Genomic DNA, 24,156 nt, shown 5'->3' with positions numbered 1-24,156 from the left:
TTCCAGGAATCGAACCTACAGCCACACTGAAAGCAGGGTCACTGCCCACTCGGCCGTCAGAGATTATATGACGTTCTAGAGAATCCTGTAAAGACACTTTCACATCCTTTTTTTAATTTGAGCTCCTTTAGAATGGAAGTGTCGGTTCTTGTGTTTTTAAGAATTCAATAGATCATGCCCTGACAAAAGTAATTATTTCATAGTTTTTTTTAATTTATTAAACCCCAATTTGGTTTTCACGCGACCGTAAATAAAAGCAATGTAAAGTGCCTAATGTTACCTAATGCATAAAACACACTGAAGCTAGGGCGGAGACGTTTCACAGGCAGTACAGAGGCGAAAAGTAGACCGAGTCACAATAGAATCGAATTCCTTTGGTGGCACTCTCTTTTACTTATAGCCAATTGTATCACCTCATGGTACACAAGAAACCAAACTTCAAAGTTGGTTAGAGCATCCGTTCTTGTTGTTATCTGGGTAATACCATAAAAGATAATAGACTTCTTTTGTATTGATTATAACTGTAATATTAATTAATTTGTGAATGACAAGTTTAACAAAGGTCCTTCTTTGTTAAACTTGCCCTTAATATTTATGATATTAAGGACAATTTCATTATACTTATAATTTTGCTAAAATAGATCAAAGTATTTTCAAAGGCTTTTCGGTACAGACACACAAATAAAATACAAAAAATCTTTCCTCTTTATAATAGTAGTATAGACTAGCTATTATCATTGAAATTTTACTCGTTTCTTCGTTTTTGTTGTTAAAAGTAACAAAAACGAAGAAACGAGTAAAATCTCAATGATAATAGCTAGTATATAATGCCCAGGGTGCAACCTATTTATGACATATGCTAAATCATGTTATATTCGATTCTTAAAAATAAAGACTTTCAAAAAAAACAAAAATAATTCATAGAAACAAATATAACGCGAATTTCCTTAGTAACCTCCCATACGGAAATGCTTCCCGCTACGGCGCCCGTGTGTTTACAGCTTTATGGATAATAGAGGTTTAATGCTCGTTTAGACAGCCTTTGTCAATTCATCTCTGTTATATGATGTAAACAAGCCTCATCTCTCGGCCTCACAGCATCGCTTAACGTCGTTTAAAGCCTTATTTATGTAAGCCTATTTTGTTATATTATAATGAGATAATAAAAACAAAGACGCAATACCTAAGCGGTTTGGTCGGTGGATTAGAATGAAAATGTTCTAAATTAATAATCATTACCATCTCGTTACCGGCCCCCTACAGGGCAATGCCTTAGCTTATTTTCGGCCCGACCCGGGATTCGAAACCAGAACCTCGTGATCCGTAGTTAAACACGCTAACCTTACTTACGACTTACGATTCTGACACAAACTCATTACCGACCTACAGGGCACAAGTCGCCACCAAATTTTCAAAATTTTTCAAATTCTAAATTCAAATTGAAAATTTCTTTATTCATGTAGGCCTATCAATTGTGAAGCGTTCATTCATATTTGTTTACATAATTGTAAGGGGATGGTGATAACTTCGTTCGCCAACTTAAATCTAAAGCTACGAGGGTTCCAAACGCGCTCTGTTCTAAGAAGAGCCCACAACAAACAAAGCCGGGTAAATTTTTTTCTTTTTTGTTATCACCTTATTCCAGTAAATTTATATTAAGCTATGAAGCTAGAGCAATTCACGCCCAAGCTTTTTTTCCGTTTAAATAATCCTTAATATTATAATAGGATTTTTTTGTAAGCTTACGTTTTATATAAACTTTGAACTTATTGAGAGACATCCAAGAATGTCCACCACCACCTAGTGCGGATTGGTCGACTTCACACAACTTCATGCATTTTAAAAACTGGAGAGACAATTTTCGACCTGGGATTCGAACCCGGAACCTCGTGATCTGTAGTTGAACATGCTTACCACTAGACTGACGAGGCAATCAGACCAACGAGGCAGGCATGGGCCACAGAATACCGTATTCTTAAGCATGGGCTATGAAGCGTAAGTAAACTTATTTATTTTTATTTTTTTATTTAACTCTTTATTTGTACACCACTATGAAGTTAGGAAAATTAAAAAAACAATAGAAATACAAAGACAGAAGTAGAATACAAAAGGCGGCCTTATCGCTTAGTAGCGATCTCTGCCAGGCAACCTTTGGATTAGGACAAGATGAGCGAGAGCGGACAGGTGGTGTAAAATTATCATAAGCCTACATTCAAATAGCTAAATGCACATAGTCCTATTATAGTATAAAGGACTACGTAATCGATAAAAAAGCTTGGGTGTAAATAGTTGCTCTTCTAATAATTTAAAATGACATTGTGAGATGGTGATAACAAAAAAAAACACCCGGCTAAGCTTGTTGTGGGCTTCTTCTTATACCAGGACGCGTTTGGAACCCTCGTAGCTTTAGTTTTAAGTTTACGAATGTGGTTATCGCCATCATCTCACTACCGTGTAATTCTTATGTACGCATCAAAAGTGCCACATATGGGCCTACTTGAATAAAGATATTTTTGACTTTGACTTTGACTTTGAATACATTAGCAAAATTGCACAAATAGGAAAAATATAATAAACTAGCTGTCCCGGCGAACTTCGTACCACGGATCTTTTTTTTTTAATGAATGCTATATTTCAATACTTATTATCCTATTCCGGCCTAAGAGAAATCCAAAAAATCATATATCATAAAAATTGGTCCAGCCGTTCTTGAGTTATAAATGGTTAGTTACACCATTTATAACTCAAGAACGGCTGAAACACAACTTTCTTTTATATATATAGATAAATATAAAAGTATAAACTAATATATACTCAATCATACATAAATACTTCAGAACATATAGATAATAAAAATAAACATAAACAAGGTAAACTTAGTTTACTTGCAAAATATAAATTGCTATCAAGTGGTAGTTCCGATGAACAATAAAGTTTCCAATCCATCTCACAATAGATCTTCACTCCGCTTTTCATAGTTTAAATTTTAATTAGTTTTCCAGCAATTTTCAGCGTAATCTAATCCTAAAACTTTGCTTATATATTCTAATTGCTTTTGATAGAATAATATTGCTTTTCTCTTATTATATAGCCCTAAAATATATATATATATTTTTTTTTAATAATAGGCTGTTCAGTTTTGAAAATGGATGTTGTTTAAGAAGCGGTGCTAGCCCAGTGGCTATGACTATTCAGAGTCAAGTAAATATCACATGTTTGGTCAGCAAAGGATAACTAATATATAAATAAGTATACTACGACAATACACACATCGCCATCTAGCCCCAAAGTAAGCGTAGCTTGTGTAATGGGTACTTAGATGACTGTTCAATATTTTAATGATTAATATATACATAAATACTTATAATATACCCAGACACTGAAAAACATTCATGTTCATCACACAAACATTTTTCCAGTTGTGGGAACCCACGGCCTTAGACCCAGAAAGTAAGGTCGCTGCCCACTGCGCCAATTGACCGTCAAAGAATAAAATATTGAAGAAGCTTGTATTGAGTTTTCTATAATGTTGGTCCCTAACGGGTTACGGCTTCACCCCTTCATATTTTATAAGAAAACCCGTGCCCGTTGTCAAAGTAAAAAATATCTTTATTCAAGTAGGCCCATAGGTGGCACTTTTGATGCGTACATTAGATGAGAATTACACAGTAGTGAGATGATGGCGATAACCATATTCGTTAATTTAAAACTAAAGCTACGAGGGTTCCAAATGCTACCTGGTCTAAGAAGAAGCGCACAACAAACTTAGCCGGGTGTTATTTTTGTTATGATGCTGTTTACTAAGCTGCACTTATTGTGTGTGATGCTCCGTTCAATAATGTACCACATATTATGAAGTCCCAGACAGTATCCAGATAAAAAGTGTTTGTTATATACGGCCGATAGGCACAGTGAGCAGTGATCCTGCTTTCTGAGTCTAAGGCTGTGGGTTCGAGTCCTACACCTACGAGTATTCTAGTCAATGGCTAACTTGTAGTGGAGAAAAAAAAAACCTAGAAAATCTATGTGTGATGAATATGAATGCTTTTCTGTGTCTGGGTGTTTATCTGAAAATTAGAAGAATGTATGTTTATTGTTTTCAGACGTTTTCGAATAGCAACTAGTACAATTTAAAAATTATGTTTTATAATGACGAGCGTAAAGATAATCTGTGAAGAAAGAGTAGGTACTTCATAAATAAATTAAAGCATTAGGTACTCCATCAATTACTATATTATTCTTACTAGAAGACAGAAATAAGGTTTCACTAGCGAAGCCTACTTTCGTTAGTTTGCCGAACGTCAATAAAAAAAAAATAGAAATAACACCAGACATAATATTATGAAGCACTCGAGCTATAACTATCAGTTAATAAATATAAATAAAAATACTACGAATAAACACACATCGCCATCTAACCCCAAAAGTAAGGGCTTGTGTTATAAGTACTAAGATGACTAATGATTTTTTTATTGAATATAACACACATACCTAAATTCACATTACCAAATGTTAAACATGTAAAAACCACTATACTACTACTTAATAATGAGGAATTGAATCCGGTGGATACAACAGTATTTCTAGGAATAACGTTAGATGCTAAGCTTCATGTAAATAATTTATCGAACAGGCTTAGTTCTGCTGCCTATGCAGTAAAGAAGATACGCCACCTGACAGACATAGAATCTGCTAGGCTAGTCTATTTTAGTTACTTTCACAGCATTATGTCATATGGAATTTTACTATGGGGTAATGCTGCTGATATTGGCACTATTTTCGTGCTGCAGAAGAAGGCTGTTCGTGCGATCTATAAAATGGGTCCGAGAGAGTCATTGAAAGATAAATTTAAAGATGTTAAAATAATGACACTCTACAGCCAATACATATTTGAAAATTTAATGTATGTTCACAAAATATATCAAAATTTAAAAGAAAATGTGACTGCAATAATTTGAACGTTAGAAGCAAAAATAAACTTGCAGTGCAGTACACTAGACTACACAAAATAAGCAATTCATTTAAAGGAAATTGTATACAATTTTATAATAAATTACCGGTTGATATCTTGGGGATGGGAAAGAAGTTCAAAGTTTGTATTAAGCGAAAGCTTATAGAAAAGTCCTATTATAGTATAAAGGATTACGTAAACGATAAAAAAGCTTGGGTGTAAACAATTGCTCTAACCAGGTTGCATCTTAAATATTTTATAATGACAATGTGAGATGGTGATAACAAAAAGAACACCCGGCTAAGTTTGTTGTGGGCTTCTTCTTAGACCAGGGCGCGATTGGAACCCTCGTAGCTTTAGTTTGAAGTTTACGATTGTAGTTATCGCCATCACTACTCACTGCTATGTACACATTTTGCATATAATAACGCATCAAAAGTGCCATCTATGTGCCTATTTGAATAAAGAAATATTTGACTTTGACTTTTGACTTTACTTTTAATTTACAGATAAACACCCAGACACTGAAAATCATTCACGTTCATCACACAAACATTTTCCAGTTGTGGGTATCGAACCCATGGCCTTTGACTCAGAAAGCAGGGTCGCTGCCCACTGCGCCAGCCAGCCGTTAATCTTTTACGTTTTTAAATTTTAATGTCCTACTTGAAATAAACAAATGATTGTATTAGAACAGGTGTAGTATTGAACGGAAGTGAATTATTTGCATAACTTTGCATAACGAAGGTCACACAAAGGCTAAATATTCATAACCTCCTTAAATATTCCATAATATTCTCCGTTAACATAACAATATCTTATCCCATATCTCATCATTTTATATATAAATACAGACAGGATTAATGTAAATTAAGTAATAATAAAAATTAAGTCAGGAAGGCCAAAGTAAAGTTGTCACCACCCTTCATCTGTAAGTATCCACGCGACATATAACAGTTTAAATATTTAATTTTTATCATTATTTTTAAATTCAAATAAAAAAATGTTTAATTCATGTAGACCTTTCACAGGCATTTATGAAGCGTTCATATATTTAACATGTAACACTAATGTTAGTGATAACTGCATTCGTTAACTTAAAACTAAAGCTAAAGGAGGGTTCCAAACGCGCCCTGGTCTAAGAAGAGTCCACTACAAACTAAGCCGATTTTTTTTTGCTATCACCATCTCACAGTCGAGTTAATGTAGAGCTATGAAGTTAAAGTCAAAGTCAAAAAAATCTTTATTCAAGTACCCAGAGGCCCATAGGTGGCACTTTTTACGCGTACTTTACATGAGAATTATACGGTAGTGAGATGATGGCGATAACAATATTCGTAAACTTGAAACAAAAGCTACCAGGGTTCCAAACGCGTCCTGGTCGAAGAAGAAGCCCACAACAAACCTAGCCTAGTCAGAGCAATTCATACCGAAGCTTTTTAATCACATGCTTACAGTCCAGGATACTTATAAAAAACATTAGTTGCGATTAGGGTTCATGATTTCTCGAGCTTTTCAATTTCTCGGGTCTCGAGAATTCTCGAGGCTAATTTCTCGAGTCTTCTCGGGTTGTCGAGAAATTTAGATTCACGTACGTTTTCTCATATTATTTGGTTCCAATAACGTCAACAATATCAGTGGTTTTTCTCTCAAATAAAAGTATCAAATTAATCATAAAACTTTTATTGATTATAATCAAAAATATTAATCTTAATAAGCTAATTAACTTTTTAAAAAAAATACAGAAATAATATTATTTAAACTTATAATTATAATGACAGCACCATTTTTGGCTGGTTATTTAGAACTTATGAACAAAATTAGCTTCTATTAAACTAAACAGAAAATCAACATGAAATAAAACGTTAATATCTTAACTTATAATTAAATTACAATCACAGCACAATTTTTGGTTGGTTATTTAGAACTTATAAACAAAAATAGCTTCTATTAAACTAAAAAAAAAAATCAACATGAAAGAAAACGTTAATATCTATAACGAAACATGATTTCTCGAGTTCTCGACTTTTCTCGAGCCGAGAATTCCCGGGAATGAACCCTAGTTGCGATGTAAACATAAAAAATGATTTCCTCATTGCCTTTTTCACAACGCCTTATTGATATAAAATAGGCACGGACCCTTCTCTAAAACCCTTATGCAAATGTCCACTATTTTACCCATCGCAAATTCTGAGCAGATATTGATAATACAAAAAAAACGTCTTGCATGAACAAAAACGGCTGCAGGAAAGGGTGAAAAGGGCATTTTGGTATCGGAAAATGTGTACACACAGTAACTGTTTTTTCAACGTACAGAACAGAAACCCAGTTGATCTGTCCGATATTTTCTATACTTTGTAAAAACATAAGTAAAGAGTAAGTAAAAACACAAGAGAAGAACATAAGTATACCAATTATTCATTGTAAAGTCAACATCTCCTGAGGATGCTCCGGTTTCGGAGCGAAACGTGCTTAGAGTGTACATTGGAAGGAGCAGTGCGGATAAAAAGTAGCCTATATTACTCTACGTCCATTCAACGATACTCTAAGCCATAAACAAAATGTATTGGAATTTGAATTTGGGCGTAAAAGAACTACAAACCAACACACATTCGCATTTATAGTATGAAGTATTAAAAGTAATCAAATAAGTACTTAATTTGATCTGCTGCTTTACTTGCTCGAATTACTAAATGCAAAAATTTATAAAAATAACACTCAGATCCACTATTATAATCATTTTTGATGGTCTCATATTATGAATGGGTATAGTTTAATTGGTAAAAAGCTGTTATAGGCTTGTTTGTATAAGCGAGTCATATTTTTGGTCGATTCTTTGTTTTTACCAATGAGGCAGTAGGATTATTTTTTTTTGAATCCACTACAATTTAGCGCTTGACTGAAATCTCACCTGGTAAGTAAGTAAAGATGCAGTCTAAGATGGTAGCGAGCTAACCTTTTAGGGAGTATGGTAGTCATACCCCTAATTGGTTACGAAGCGACATCGCCCCGGAACACGTTCGTCTTTGTCGGTGAGGTAGTAACTAGCCACGGTCAAGCCTTCCACCAGACCAGACCGGAGAAAATTCAGAAACTAATAAATCCGGAAATCGAACCCGGGTCATCCTACTTAAATTCACATCGCTCAAGTTGAGACAGGGGGGTCGTCGTTGTATATCATTTCCAAGGAAGGAACTCTAGAAAAAATTCAAGATTTTCTCAAATGAATGAATGAATTTATGAATACAATTTTATTGTACACCAAAGAAAAAAAGTAGTTACAGAGATATAAATACATATCAAGTGAGTACAATTTGGTGGCCTTATCGCTACATAGCGATTTATTCGTAAACAATAGCGTAAAAGAAAAAAAACATAGAAAAGAGGTAGGTGGTGTAATAATAAATAAATAATATTTAAAATTATAAAAATATATAAATAAAATATATATATATATATATATATTATATATATATATATAAATTTGTATTTATATGTAATATTTATATATTATATATATATAAATATTACATATAAATACAAATAAAATATATAACATAAATACCTATATAAATAGATAACAAATAACAACCTCAATTTATATGAAATACATAAATAATTAAAATTAAACACTTAAAATGATCCGCTTCAGCGATGTTCGGCTGATAGAGACAAATAATGATCCTTCACTAGTTTCTTGAAGGTCCCAATCGATTGTGCCTCACGGATATCTAACGGTAGGGATTTCCATATTTTAATAGCCTGAACCGTAAATGATCCGTTGAAGAAGGAGGTTTTGTGACCAAGCACCTTCAAGATTAACTTCCTCGTAGAACGAAGCTCGTCTGGGAGTCCTACAAAATGAATTATATTTGTACATGGAAAAACATTCATCATAATCATGTCACAGGTACCGGCCGACTACAGGGCACGGGTCTCCTCCCACAGTGAGAAGGGGTTAAGGCCGTAGTCCACCATGCTGGGCGCGGATTGGTGGACTCCACACACCGTTGAGAACATAATAGAGAAAAATTGGAGTTGCGTGCTGGGATTCGAACTCGGCCTTCCGAAAGTGAAGTCGAGGTACCCACTGGGCTATCACCGCTTCACTTCACTCACTTCACCGCTCACTGGAAAAACATTATGTGCGATGAGTTGTACTCATTTTAACAATACATTGTATATAGTACAAATGAGTGAGTTTCTATCTCAGTAATTTTACGTGTAATACTTAACACCACTTAAGCCATTCGGATTACGTTGTATTACAAAGGTTATGAATCAAAGGCTACGTAATGACGTAATATGTGTTATTATAATTGAGATTTGAACTTCCTCTTTTATATAGTAGTTAGAATGTTCAACTAAGCATCACGATGTCCTAAATTCGAATGCCGGGTCGGGTAAAATTTTTTTTTGTTCGATATAGTGTTTTTGTTAAACAATTTCCTATTCCAGCCTAGAGTTAGGAAATCGGTGTTGGGGAAAGCAGTAAAGTTTGGGTCAATTTAAGCCCAACAATCCACAACGGAGAAGCGTGGTGGGTCTAATCGTCTCTGAACGGATTTATTTTGGTATAGTGGTAGCTGATATTCCAGGTCAACATATAGGATAATCCGGATAAACTATAAGTTTCCTACGGAAAATGATATGAGAATTTTTATCAATTTTACTTCATAGCTCAGTTAAATTTGAACCGATTTAAATAAAAAAAAAATTCAATTGAAAGTGTATACTATCAAGCATGTATTGTCTAACTTTTATGAAGATCTGATAACTATTATCGGAGATCAAGGACATAACTCTTCGCAGATAACAGCAAGTCGCAAGGCATATGGGACAACGATCGAATGAATGCGTATCATCCTACTAATAATGCGAAAGTTTGTTAGGTTGGATAAATATAGTTTTGGAATTAAAACTAGACCTGGTAGATGGCGCTGCAATTAGTTTCTAGGTTCTTTAAAGATATTAAAACCTGTAAATAATATCATTTGGTGCAGACGACGAACGTTGCGCGAGTCAGCTAGTATTCAATATATCTGTAATCCGTCGATTAGTTGTTAAGCAAAGTTGTTATTTATCAAAAAAAATATGTATACTCAGCGGTGCTAAGTAATAAATCTATAGATTACGGATAGATTGAATATAGATAATGGACATAGATTGACATGACATATGTTTGCGTTCATTTTCAGAAACGGATATTACAGTAGACTTGACTTTTGGCGGTGATGCTTTGAGCAAACAGGGTGGGATTCGCAATCAGCAGTTATATTCAGGATAAACACTTTTATAACGTTTTCCCAGCCGATCTACACGTGCGGCCTGTGGGTCAAATGTCAATTATATGCAGGAGACGTACAATGCACTGGTTTTAGGTCTTATATTGTATTTTTTAAATATTTATTTGTTCTTTAAAATAATTGTTTTATAAATATAACCTAAAATAAACTATTTAAAACTAAATAAAATCTAAAACGTCGTCGAAACCACCGCAGCGAGGCATAGTTCCTAAGATGCTGGCAACATTGCCCCTTTGGATGGCCAAACTAATTCGTTGGCCAAGGTAACTGCCTGCTCTAGGATCACCGGTAGACTCGATAACCCTTTTCGATAATTCTTTGAAAAGAGCTCTTGCCTGCGGACCCCACGGTCCCAAAGTCTCTACTCCAAAAGGCACAAAAATGAAGCTGCTATACAGGTTTTCATATTTACGCCTCTTGGCCTGCTCAAAAAATTCAAAATTCATTTATTTCATGTAGGCCTAATACAAGCACTTTTGAAACGTCAAGTCTGTCAGTGTGTAGTGACTCTACCACCGGTTCGGAAGGCAGATTCAGAGACAGCTCGGCACTGGTAGCAGCCGCACCCACCATTGACGAGGTGGCCTGGATGTGTGATGCAGCTAGGGTATAATAATAATAATAATAAACTTTATTCAGCTTCCACACATAAGTAAACTAATGAAAATATCGACATAATAATAATACCGCAGTAATAATAATAATAATGTCATAACTATCGAAACAAGTTGTATCCCCATTTTTTAATTCAAATTCATTTAAATAAATATATTGAATGAAAAAAAGTTCAGGACAAAATAAACATAATTAAAAATCAAAGGGCTAATAGTGATCTCTTTGAGGCTACCTTTTCGAACGGAGCCCGTGAGAAACTTGAGAGGCGGGCGATTTCAATAATACAAACATATACACACTAATAAATACATGCTAGATAATATATAATCTATATATAAAAGAAAGTTGTGTTAGTTACACCATTTATAACTCAAGAACGGCTGGACCAATTTTTATGATATTTGATTTTTCGGATTCCTCTTAGACCGGAAAAGGATAATAAGTATTAAATTATAATATTCATCAAAAAATAAAATATCCACGGTAGGAAGTTCGCCGGAACAGCTAGTAATGTAATAAAGATAAAAATAATACACGATTCGACGGCCAGTCGGCCGCAGTGCGCAGCAACCCTGCGTTCCGAGTCCTAGGCCGTGGTTTCGATTCCCACAACTGAAAAATGTTCGTGTGATGAACATGATTGTTTTCCAGTTGTGGGAATCGAACCCACGGCCTTGGACTCAGAAAGCAGGGTCGCTGCCCACTGTGCCAGTCGGCCGTCAAGTAACTTGCAAAAATGATGAAGGTGATACCTTACGAGATAGATTAAGTTAGTAGGTAATTGTATTATTAGTCACTCCAAACTGCCCCACGCTATTATTTTCAATTGCATCTGAGGATGGTTGCCAGAAAAAAAAATAACCTCTATGCATGTCTACATTGTGTACTGTATACTCCTTACTGTTTCTTTTCCTGTATGCTATACGTGCAATAAAGTGTTTCTTCTTCTTCTTCTCTATTGGCAGGGGTAACAGTTATGATTACTGTGGATAAAGAGTCGGTTATATTCCGAAAATGGTGTACATGTTGAGGTAATTCATATTATATTTTACCTGAAAGGGGATGGTTTACCGGGCAGGAAGGCTGCGGCCGACACAGATATCGCGGTTTAGTTAGTTGGCCGTGAAATGATTTTCACATTTCATCAACCGAATTTGTGGTGACCGTAAATTTATATTTGGTAAAACTTTCAGTCCCCGTGTGAAATTCAAATTCAAATTCATTCATTTCAAGTAGGCCTACTTTATAAGCACTTTTGAAACGTCAAGTATGTATGTTTGTAGTGACTTTACCACCGGTTCGGAAAGCAGATTCTACCGAGAAGAGCCGGCAAGAAACTCAGTAGTTGCTCTTTTCCAACATCAACATTTACAACATTTTGTAGTGTACGGAAATATGTCTATATTTTCATATTATTTTCATGTAATTAAAAATTTATCTTTTTTTAGGTAATCGCTTCGACGGTGAAGGAAAACGTCGTGAGGAAACCTGCATGCCTGAGAGTTCTACATAATGTTCTCAAAGGTGTGTAGAGTCCACCAATCCGCACTGGGTCAGCGTGGAGGACTACGGCCTTAACCCCTTCGGGTTTGTTGGTGGGTTGATATGATGATGATGATGAAACCGTAGTCCAGCTAACTGACCAAGTGCAGATTGGTAGTGTAGTGTCGTAGTATATGTAGTACACTACACTACACTACATGGCAAGGGTCAAGGGAGGAGATCCTGGCCCTGTAGAGGGCCGGTAATGGGTCGATATGATAATGATTTTTTTCACCAGGTTAGCCCTTGAATGCAACCTCAAAAGGTAGTACGTGATGATGCAGTGTTGTATCGTAATATGGCTGTTATTTTAAACGAATAATCCTATATATATAACCTGTAACCGAATTACGAAATACCTACTGTTAAAGGGGGCATGAGGATATTTTAGATAGATAGATAGATAGATCTTTAATTGTATTATACACACGTTTAGATTGGCATTGGACGGCCGATTGGCGCAGTTTGCCGCAATCCTGCTTTCTGGTTCGATTCCCACTACTGGAAAATGTCTGTGTGATGAGCATGAATGTTTTTCAGTGTCTGGGTGTGTTTATATTATATGTATATTTTAAGTATTTATGTATGTTATAAAAATATTCATCAGTTATCTTAGTACCCATAACACAAGCTACGCTTACTTTGGGGCTAGATGGCGATGTGTTTATTGTCGTAGTATATTTATTATTATTATTACATAGATGTCATTTAAATATAAATTACGAAGTCACAGTGTATTGCCATTAACTGGCGTGCAAATATACAAATTATTGGTTGCAATTAATATAATAATCATAGAATCAATTTTAAAAACATGCAATTTTTTATTAGGAATAACCCTTTAAAAATATTAACTCAAAAGGAGTATATTTATTTTTCTATACAAACTAATTCAAAACAATCTAAGTGTTTCTTGTGACAACCCTATTAAAGATATCTTAGAAAGAAGATGTACCGGTGCGTACCTAATATAGTGACAGGAGTCACTTGATTTTAATTTTGCATGTGATGTAATTGATTTATTTAAATTATTTATTTATTTATTTAAGAGCACTAACAACATGCATATTACACCTTTTTTTAAACATAGCACACACACGAACACATCGACTGATATGCACGTCAATGACAAGTGCACATAGCATTGACAAAGCGTCATATAAACTTAATTTGCAAAAAAAAAATTTAATTAAAACTATATCAGTGGTGTACTCGAAAACTGCTAGCGTTTCGGTTTCACAGATAAGTCTTAGAGACAATAAATAATGTACCTCTATCTAATCCTGTGAAGTAATATTTCGGTTTGCATTTATAAGCTGTATATATAGGCGACAGCGTACTCAGCAACGGAAAAAGCCTTCAGTCAGACCAGAGCACAAAATATGTTGTGTCTTCAATCTTTTTTTGGACTGCATTCTCACTGGTAAGTTATGGAACAATCCAAGATGGTAGCTGGCTAACCTTTTAGTGGTATAGCAGTTATATTAAACTCATACCCCTTAACGTTTCCTACGCGACATCGTACCGGAACGCTAAATAGCTTAGCGGCACGTCTTTGTCGTTGAGTGGTACTTAGCCTCGGCCGAAGCCTCCCACCAGACCATGGCAGACCATAGACTCAAAATAAGATGCGATGTCTTGCTGAGGTGCAGTTTAAGGAAAGATTTTGCAAAAAATATGATAATATGATGAGAAATACTTTTGCACATACAATTTTGTAAACATCAGCTGCTAGGCTATCTCCATACACATTTTAGATAACCCGTGAGTCAAAATAAGATTTGATGACGTAACTTACCATAGGTTGGCGTAGAACAGAGACTCAAAGCGTATGTTTTAAAACCGTAGCATTGTAACGAAACTAAAAGTCGGTATTTTTCATTTTTACCTAAATTAAACAACATGTTGTATATTTATAAAAAACCGCTAACCTTCATTGGATCAGCTTTTATCCCTGTCTTGTAGCCTTCTCTGAATCGTTTGAAAAAATAACGTAATTCATCATAATCACCATCATAATAAAAAAAAACACCCGGCTAAGTTTGTTTTTGGCTTTTTCGTAAACCAGTACGCGTTTGGAACCCTCGTAGCTTTAGTTTTAAGTTTACGAATATGGTTATCGCCATCATCTCACTAGCGTGTACTTCTCATATAATGTACGCATCAAAAGTGCCACCTATGGGCCTACTTGAATATATATAGAATTGACTTATATATCGAACTAGCGTACCCAGCCCGCTTCGCCGGGCTAGATTTTGCTTTATTTTATTTAAACAATAAACTTACATCATTAAATTTTTAATTTAAGTCTCATAATATATAAAATCATTTATTTCTCTCCGTATTCATTCTCTTCTATTCTCTTCTCGAGCGGGTGAAGATCATTATCTACACCCAACAATAGAATATCATCATAGTAAATAAAAGCTGTATTTGACAGTTTGACAGTTCAAAAATAGAAGTGCTCTGATCGTCACCAAACTTTACAGGATTACTCGCCAGGTCAATCCGGAGATTCTCTGAAAGTTTCATTGAAATCGGTCCAGCCGTTTCTGACCCTATACGGAACATACCCACACAATTTCTCTTTTATATATATAGATAGATAGATATAGAATTAAATATATTACAAAATTAAATATATTATAGAATTAAAAATAACATCATAAACAGTTTACTGGTCACAGGACTCCTCTCAGACTCCAAAGGTCCCATCATGACGAGGAAAGTCATACATGCAGGTGGTCATTACCCTTAGACATGAGGAGTACGACTGAAAGAGTGGCGCAAAAAACTATAAAAAACGTACATTGCAAATAATTAATTAGGCATTATAAAGGATGGCTGACGCTTAATTAAATAAGTAACTTACTGTCATTGGCCTTTGATAACCTGCGATATTAATAATATAATATATAGTTTAGTATATAGCTCGCATGCGATGTCAAAGTTTCTGTACGAAAATAGTTTTTACAAAAATTTAAGAATTATTCATAAGTGACACTTATCACCTATATTAATATAGGTGTCTATTACAAGTTATGAATATTATACAAATAAAATAATTAATTTAGATAATAAACTGCAACGATGTTTAACATGAAATTAATTTGTGCTATCTTTAGTGTTATTTTCGTGGTGTGTGCCTCTGCTGAGTTAAGCAAAGCAAGAAATTTCGATGGAAAAGGTCAAGTTATAGATGGTAAGTTTTTCAATGATAAATATAACAATGCTGAGGAATCGGTTGTTAATAACGATAAAAGGGATTATTAAGGTAAAGGACATTTTTCATGTCAAAATTGGCACTTTTAGGAAAATAGTTATCGCAAAATAAGTATTATAAGCTCTTAAGTTTTTTTTTTTTAATTTAATTTTATCTTAAACATAAATGATATGTTATAAACATAAATGATAACATCGACCACAATTGCGTAGGAATTACTAAACGAAAATTTAAGATAAAATTAAATTAAAAAAAGATTAAATAAACAAGAAGATTAGATAAACATCTAAGCTGTGAAACATCATTGTTTTATGTGATATAAAAATACGGCATCACTCATATGTGTAATAGTACTTTTTGTTTCCCTTGCTAATAAATAAATAAGAAACTATATATTTCAATATAACTGTCATACCACTAACAGGTTAGCCCGCTACCATCTTAGACTGCATCATTGCTTACCACCAGATGGGATTGCAGTTAGTGGCAACTCATAAAGGAATGGCGGGGTGGACAGACGAGATAGACGAGTTACTGGGAGATGCCAAAAAACTAGGGGCCCAGGCAGTGGCGTTCCTAGGGTTTTGAATTTGAGCAAGCCCAGTTACCTAAAGGACAAATTTAACTCGTCATGATCTCTAAGTCACCATTCTTGTTGTGCTAAATGACAAACCATATCAACAAATCTTTGAAAAACACTACGGTTAGGGTCAGCACGCGAATTATGATAAAGAAGTTTCTATGCAATGTTTGCCAAAATTAAAAAGTACCTAATCATAGTAGTCCCAAGTGTTTCTTTGAGTTCTGCTCTCTTTAATTCTTATGATGCCTGGTAATTTATGTCGTAACCAGCCGCGTTCCAACCATTCTTTTCATTAGAAAAAAAATATGCAAAAATTTACCTGTTGTTCGCCAATTATTTTTTGATTTCGCCACAGAAATAATTAGCATACAAATTGAGCTCATATTTAACAATATTTACTATAATTTGTAAAAAACAATCCAGTAAAATGCACTATTCAACTCAAAAAAACAATTATAAACTCCTAACTAGTTACTAATCAATAATAATGAATCTGTCAAGTGTCAACTAGTTGTAACGCAAACAATAACACGCGTGAAGTTGTTTCAATTCGCTCGCTGGTCATCTTCACTAACTTCAACTCGCAATCTGGCATTTGATCTCCATACTAAATTATTAGATCTAGATTGTCTCTGCTAAATACATTGAAATTTCTATGAGAGAGAGCAGTAAAATAAAAGCCATATAAAGCAAATGAGTGTGAGCGAGACAAAGCGGGGCCGCCGATCGCGTAGTAAGACACGCGAAGAGCGCGATAGTGATAGTTCGGCGCGGCGCCGCGCCATTCGGCTGGTTGCTACCACAGAGTCTACCTGCCAGAGTAACGTAGTGCTTGCAGTAAAGTAGACAAAGAGTATATACATTACTAAGCAAAAGTTAAAACATTGTATTTATATCCTCATTGCTATCAAGTTTTAATTATTTTGTTAATTTCATTTCGGAATAGTTGAGAAAAATTTAAAAGAGATATTTATTGTAACGCAAGCCCGGCTTTTCGGCTTGTATGGTGGTAGTACCGCCACTAGGCCCAGGACCGTAGATTTCTAGTCCCTACAAAATACCTATGTCCAGAAGTGGTCAATCAGTTGAAGTGATTATGAAGAAAAAATGGACTATATATAATTATATATGGTGATATCCACCAGCTGACCCCAGCGCTATCTGTCGGGCTGATTTGTGAATCTAAACCATCCAGGGTGCCACCCAAACGCATACCGAAAAATTCATGCAAATCGGTTCAGCCGTCTAGGAGTTCAGTGAAATACACACGCACACAAGAAATATATATATAAAGATAATGACTTTTTGAATTTCCAGTAAGGAACTACGATGAAATCGATCCAGTTGTGGACATGCTACTGAATAATGAATATGAGAATCCCGTAGAACCAACAAACAATAAAGTTGAAGGTAAACCATTATTTTAGATTAGAACATAGGACATATAATTGTGATGTTTTTCTTGCTGCAATCCGACAATAATAAATAATGACCTGAGAGTCAACAGGAATTAGTAGCTATGGATAAAAAATTCTAATTAATATTTATTTATTCTGAGTATTATATGAAACTCAGTAGTTGCTTTTTTAACATCATTTTACATTTTAATAATGGTGATAACAAAAAAAAACCTGGCTAAGTTTTTTGTGGGCTCTTCTTAGACCAGGGCGCGTTTCGAACCCTCCTAGCTTTAGTTTTAAGATAACAAATGCAGTTCTCACCATCACTAACATTAGTGTGAACATGTTAAATGTATGAACGCTTCATAAGTGCCTGTAATAAGGTCTACATGAATAAAACATTTTTGAATTTAGAATTTTTTGGATTTTGAACACTTTTGTCTGGTGGGAGGCTTTCGCCGTGGCTAGTTACCACTATTGACAAAGACGCGCCGCTAAGCGTTCCGGTGCGATGTTACGTAAAAACCGATGAGGGGTATGACTACCATACTGCCTAACAGGTTAGCCCACTACTATCGTAGACTGCATCATCACTTAGGTAAGAAGCTAACTTGAAGTGGAATAATAAAAAAAAAAGAACGACGGTGTAACGCTGGATGATTTTTAATTACTCTCTCTACTTACAGAAGGTGTAGAAACTGAGCTGATATTATACCCCGATGGTGTTTGGAAGTGCGGTAACTGTACTAATATGAAACAAATGAAACTGTTATACTCAGAAGCGTATGACCATGACACGAACTACGACGAATACGCAGAAGAACTAAACATGGAAATACAGGTAATCTATACTTCTATACTAATATTGGAGTGGTGGTGGCTCAGCGGGTAGGGCTTCGACTTCACTTCCGGGGGTCGAGTTCGTATCCCAGCACGCACCTTTCTAAATTATGTGCGTTTTAAGCAATTGAAATATCACTTGCTTCAACGGTGAAGGAAAACGTGGTGAGGAAACCTGCATGAGAAACCTGTTCTCCATAATGTTCTCAAAGGTGTGTGGAGTCCTCCAGTCGGCACTGGGCCAGCGTGGCAGCCTTAGCCCCTTTCCATTGCATTCCATATACTGCCAAAGCAATAGTGAAGTGGCGGTTGGATGGTTAAACATGTCTCATAAAATTTTAGCCACCTACCCGCTATTATTATATTATCTTAAAAGTGCATACATATTGTTTACCTATTTCATAATATAGAATAAAACGTATAGATTTTAGGGCACTATGAATGTGATACAGTTCACACTCACTGTGATACAGTTTTAACTAGTACAGGAGTTGGTGTAACTGGAACCTGGTCTTACAAACATTTTGTACATTCCTATATATTTGCAATTACTAACCTCATTTATTATGTAAGCAGGTATTAATTTTTGGTTTAAAGGTACATAATATAAAACTGTGAAACCTGATAAAGGCAAACTAGTTAGCATGTAGTTATTCGCACGTATGTATTTTAATATTTGTACTAGAAGTCCATTCTCCTTTTCTTTTTTTTTCCTAATTCAAAGGTTGCCTGGCAGAGATCGCTATTAAGCGATAAGGCCGCCTTTTGTATTACTACTTCTTTCGATATGTTTCTGTTTTTGTTATATTTTATATATGTTAATGTTGTGGTATACAAATAAAGAGTTTAATAATAATAATAAAGGAACCAGCAACCAAATTTTATGTTTTAAAAAGTTTTGTTTATTTATAAATTATAAATGCAATGTTTTTTTTATATACTTAATCTAGAACTCTGCGTACAAACTATTTTTGGCCTATATAAAGTCTATTTATTATTATAGTCTATGACGGCCGATTGGCGCAGTGGGCAGCGACCTTGCTTTCTGAGCCAAGGCTGTGGGTTCGATTCCCACAACTGGACAATGTTTGTGTGATGAACATGAATGTTTTTGTGTCTGGGTGTTTATCTATATATTATAAGTATTTATGTATATTATTCGTATTATAATTATTCATTAGTCACCTTAGTACCCATAACACAAGCTATGCTTACTTTGGGGCTAGATGGCGATGTGTGTATTGTTTTAGTATATTGCACGACTCATGATGCGAAGCAAGCAAATCAGAGATGCTCTACGATCGAAAAATTTTTTTTGCCTCATTTCGGCGGCTATTTTTATTAATATCTTGATTCCGTGAACTATCACGGAATCAAGATATTTTGCATACTATTGTCGAGATAATTTAATGGAGATTAATTCCATACTTTTAAAAAATTGATTTACTGCAATAGAATTGGAAAAAAACACCAAAACAGGTTAAAAAAAACTTGTGAAAAAATCCATTATTTGAGTTAAATTTTTTTTTTTAAATTCTATTCGACGATTGTAGGTCACTGAATGCGAATTAATCATTCGCATTCAGTGAGAATTCAGTGTAGTTTAATTGCAATTAATAAAAAACAGCTGTACTAGGAAAGTGATGCACAGGCGCCCCTGGTGGAATAAAATGTACATAATATCTATAGATATAGATATATCACCATCCATGTTAATTTTACATGGATATATACATATATACAGTCTTGCAGTTTGTTTTTTTTTTTCAATATTTGATAATTAAATGAGCATTATGAGTCGTGCACTTTTGGATTTTCCAAATTTTTATATTTATTATTGTTATTATTATTGTAGACCTGTGGCCTGTGATATGATGATGATGAGGTTTTTGATGTAGATAGGAGTACCTAATATAGTTAAGAAAACCTAAGTAAATATCATAACCCTGTTATTTATTTATTTATTTAACATCTTGTTAGCTGCCTGCTGAAATCCGTGAAAGTAATTCCCTTCCTATATTTAAGAGTCGTCTGAAGGACTACTACCTCTCTTTGGGTGTTGGCAGTTGAAGTTGTTGCTTTATTACTGTCTGTTAATTACGTATTCAAATCAACTTTTATATATTACTAGCTGTTGCGCGCGACTTCGTCTGCGTTTGATTTTGTTTTTTGAGGTGGCATTAAATTTAGTTGTAGTTCTAAAAATAATTAAAGTACTCAGTATTGCTAAGCCTTGAATGAGGGGTTTGCTGCTGTCCGCTGAGGAGTTCTGTCTTCTATCTCCAACCACAGTTTGGACAAAATTAAACACATATTATAACCTCTATAGTATAAAAATAATTATTAGACCTCCAGGGAGTTGAAAACTAAGCAATTTAAAATAAATTTGGCTGGGTAGATAAAGGGATAATACCCATAGCAGCGCTTTAACGAGTATCTCAGGGAGGTCTTCTGCCCTTTTTCTAAAATAAGTCCGTATTTTTCGTAGGGGTACCAGACGCAACTACTGTGCTGGACACAGGCCTCCTGTCTAATATAAGACACGGTTTTGCACTGCTCCATATTACACAATACAATTTATAGCCCGAACCCGGGATATAAAGCCAGAACCACCTGAATTGTAGTTGAAAATGCTTAACTAGAACTATACTTAATCTTATATCATAAATACTTATATCTCATTTACAGATCGGGCTTTCCTTAAAAAACATGCGTTGCATCACGATGGAGGCAGAAGAAGATATTGACGTTAGGCTAGTTAGCGGCGCGTGCGCAGGCGAGCAAGCTACTTTGGGTGTTATGAGGGCCACTCACTGTGTTGTGTCTGTTTATGGTTAAGATTGCGATAACATTTACCTGTCTATTGATATTTCCAACTCTCTGGGAAATCCTAAGTATGGGTATTTGTATATCCCAGTTTTTGTATTAAATGTTTTTACCTGCGTGTTTTTTTTTATTTCTTTTATTAACGATAGGCCAGCGCTTGACGACAATATTGCCCATTTAAAAGCAATGATGAGGTTTAGGTTGGCGCATGCTTGCCCAAAAAAAGCCTATTCACTCTAGCCTTGAAGGTACTCAAGTTATACGTGCCAGGAAACACAGTTGCCGGGAGGGAGTTCCACATACTAGCGGTACGTATCAGAAACATGGCTGAAAAACGTTTCGTGCGTGTTGATGGAATATCAACTACATAAGGATGCCACCGCTCACGGCGGCTCGCTGTTTTGTTTCGGGGGAAAACAAGGTTTAGGCAGCCTATAAACAGAATTATACTTTGCACCTACTTAGTCCTACAAAGTGCCAGCCTGAAATTCAAAATTCAAAATTCATTTATCTCAAGTAGACCTAATATAAGCACTTTTGAAACGTCAAGTCTTTCTGTGTGTAGTGACTCCACCACCGGTACGGAAGGCAGATTCTACCGAACAAAAGCCGGCAAGAAACTCATGTAACTTATAGTAACAGGAAAAATAAGTTAATTAAATGAAAGCGACGTTGCATGTTTGCGCATCACGTATGCCGGGCATGCAACGTCGCCAAGCGAAAACGTAACGAGGTCATTCATTAGTAGATTTTACTCCTCACATTTTTCTCATACGCCCGGTATATATATGAAAATCGATTCTTAAGGAGTAAACTCCAAAAAAACAAAGTCGACGATTGGGCAACGGATTACGGTCAGAGGTATTTTGCGAAACTGTGGTTGCGGAAGAATAATGCAGCAAAACTATATTCAAGAGCACGATATTGCTTGTTTAATCTGCATCAGTAAGAGGCAACTCTCTTGCCAAATAATCGTCCGGCTATTGTTGGCAAGAGTAGACTGCAGTTTTATATCGTTATTTTTTTCTTACCCGATGGAAAGAAGATTTTATTATTTATTCTAAATAAATAAAAACTTCTACTTTAACTGGCTGATTTAAAAGACTACAGTTTATTATAGTCCGTAAGTGATGATGCATAATGGATAGAAGCAGGAGTTACATTGCGGAATTCCATGATATATTATGAAAAATTAAGCTTAATTTGCGGGAGAATCTGTATGGTGTATTTTTTATACCCTCATAGGTACATTGCCGAAGATCTGTTTGGTGTAGAGTAGGTATAAGGATTAATGAAATTATAAAGCTTAATTTTCATAAGATGATGCAGTCTAAGATAGTAACGGGCTAACCTGTTAGGGGTAGGCATTAAACCATTAACCCCTTATCGGTTTCTATGCGATAAGATACCGGAGCGCTGGGCAGCAACCAGTCCCAGTCAAAGTTTTTCACGAGACTACACCAAGGATAATTAAGAAATTATAAATTGCCAAATTGTCCCTACTAGTTATTGAAATATCTTTATATATATACTTCTTGTGTGCGTCTGTATGTCACTGAACTCCTCGACGGCTGGACCGATTTGAATGAATTTTTGAATGCATCACCTACCTCTTTTCTATGTTATTTTCTTTTACGCCTTTGGTTGCCTGGAAGATATAGCTATGTAGCGATAAGGCCACCAAATTGTACTCTCTTGCTTTGTTATTATATCTCTCGTATTAACCACGCCTGTAACTTAAATAGTACAGTTTATAAAGATCTACATAATAAGCATTGCTATTAAAATTTATAAGGCGGGATAATATTTTTAATAAAATTATTTATTTATTTATTAAGGTCACTAACAATAAACATATATACCATATACATTAATAAACTTGTACAATATTTCACACATTCACATAAGTTAATTTGTGAAGAACGAACCGTGTGTGTAACAAGTGACCATGACATTCACAAAAAAACAATAATGACGTGTAAGCACAACGAAAATAATCATAAAGACAGGAAGGAATAGGTGTTATGTACGTAATATCTATAATAATAATATTAAAGTAATTAATATTGTTTGACACAATAACCACGAATTGAATGTACCTATTTTTACCTGAAATACACGTATCTTAATGATATCCGCAAAATTAAACCTCTGTGCCATAGTAGACCAAGTAGATAAGCATAAGGTAAAAACAATACTAAGTACGAATAGGTTGTATTCAAACACATCAACAGATAAAGAAATAAATTATTGTTGGGTTTTTTGATGTTAAATTAAAACACTAGTTATATATAAGATATATTATTTTATAATTCAGTTATATACTGCACGTTAAATATATTTATCATTCAATTGTATACGAACTAAACATTTTATATAATATATGAAATTATCACAGTAACAAAATATTGAAGTTCTGAAAAATACCGCAACGGTTATTTTATCGACGTCTTAAAATACTAAGGTTACCTTTTAAATGCATATTTTTAGTTTTTTATTACTTTTCTCTAGATAATTTAATGTTAATTACAATTTTGACATTTCTGCACATCAAACCATCCCCTTATCAATGCATTACGGGCCTGTTACAGGCCATGGGTATCCTCTCAGAATGCGAAGGGTGTATCGAGCTACCAAGCATGCAGGTTTCTTTACGATGTTCTCCATCACCGTAGAAGCAAGTTATAATTAAAAAAAAAATCTTATGGATGTATTTATGTAAATGTAGAAAAAGAAAAAAAAAATAGTTTATCAATTTTTTCAATTGAATTTAATTCAAAAGGTTTTTAGGTTTCTATTTTTATTCATCTCACTAGATTCAATTTAAGTGTATGGTTCTCGCTCCAGAGATGGGCGATAATAATGCGACT

The 24,156-nt window shown here is 34.8% G+C and overlaps 1 protein-coding gene across 1 annotated transcript; it reads left to right on the top strand.

The window, feature by feature from the left end:
• The first annotated feature begins 15,357 nt into the window (after positions 1 to 15,357).
• Positions 15,358 to 21,411, top strand: LOC120627532. Its single transcript, XM_039895536.1, has 4 exons — positions 15,358 to 15,616; positions 17,538 to 17,630; positions 18,307 to 18,461; positions 21,149 to 21,411. Exons 1-4 carry the CDS (start codon positions 15,505 to 15,507, stop codon positions 21,296 to 21,298), a joined length of 510 nt encoding a protein of 169 aa, XP_039751470.1. The 5' UTR covers positions 15,358 to 15,504; the 3' UTR covers positions 21,299 to 21,411.
• Positions 21,412 to 24,156: the final 2,745 nt, after the last annotated feature.

This window comes from Pararge aegeria, chromosome 11 (genome assembly GCF_905163445.1).
Source record: "Pararge aegeria chromosome 11, ilParAegt1.1, whole genome shotgun sequence".
NCBI lineage: Eukaryota > Metazoa > Arthropoda > Insecta > Lepidoptera > Nymphalidae > Pararge > Pararge aegeria.
This window is presented reverse-complemented; position numbering and strand designations above follow the sequence as displayed.

Excerpts from the sequence above, each read along its gene's own strand:
- LOC120627532 (XM_039895536.1), top strand. The coding sequence starts at position 15,505 with ATGTTTAACATGAAATTAATTTGTGCTATCTTTAGTGTTATTTTCGTG. Across the intron at positions 15,617-17,537 it reads AAAAGGTCAAGTTATAGATG|TAAGGAACTACGATGAAATC; the intron begins GTAAGTTTTTCA and ends TTGAATTTCCAG. Across the intron at positions 18,462-21,148 it reads AACTAAACATGGAAATACAG|ATCGGGCTTTCCTTAAAAAA; the intron begins GTAATCTATACT and ends TCTCATTTACAG.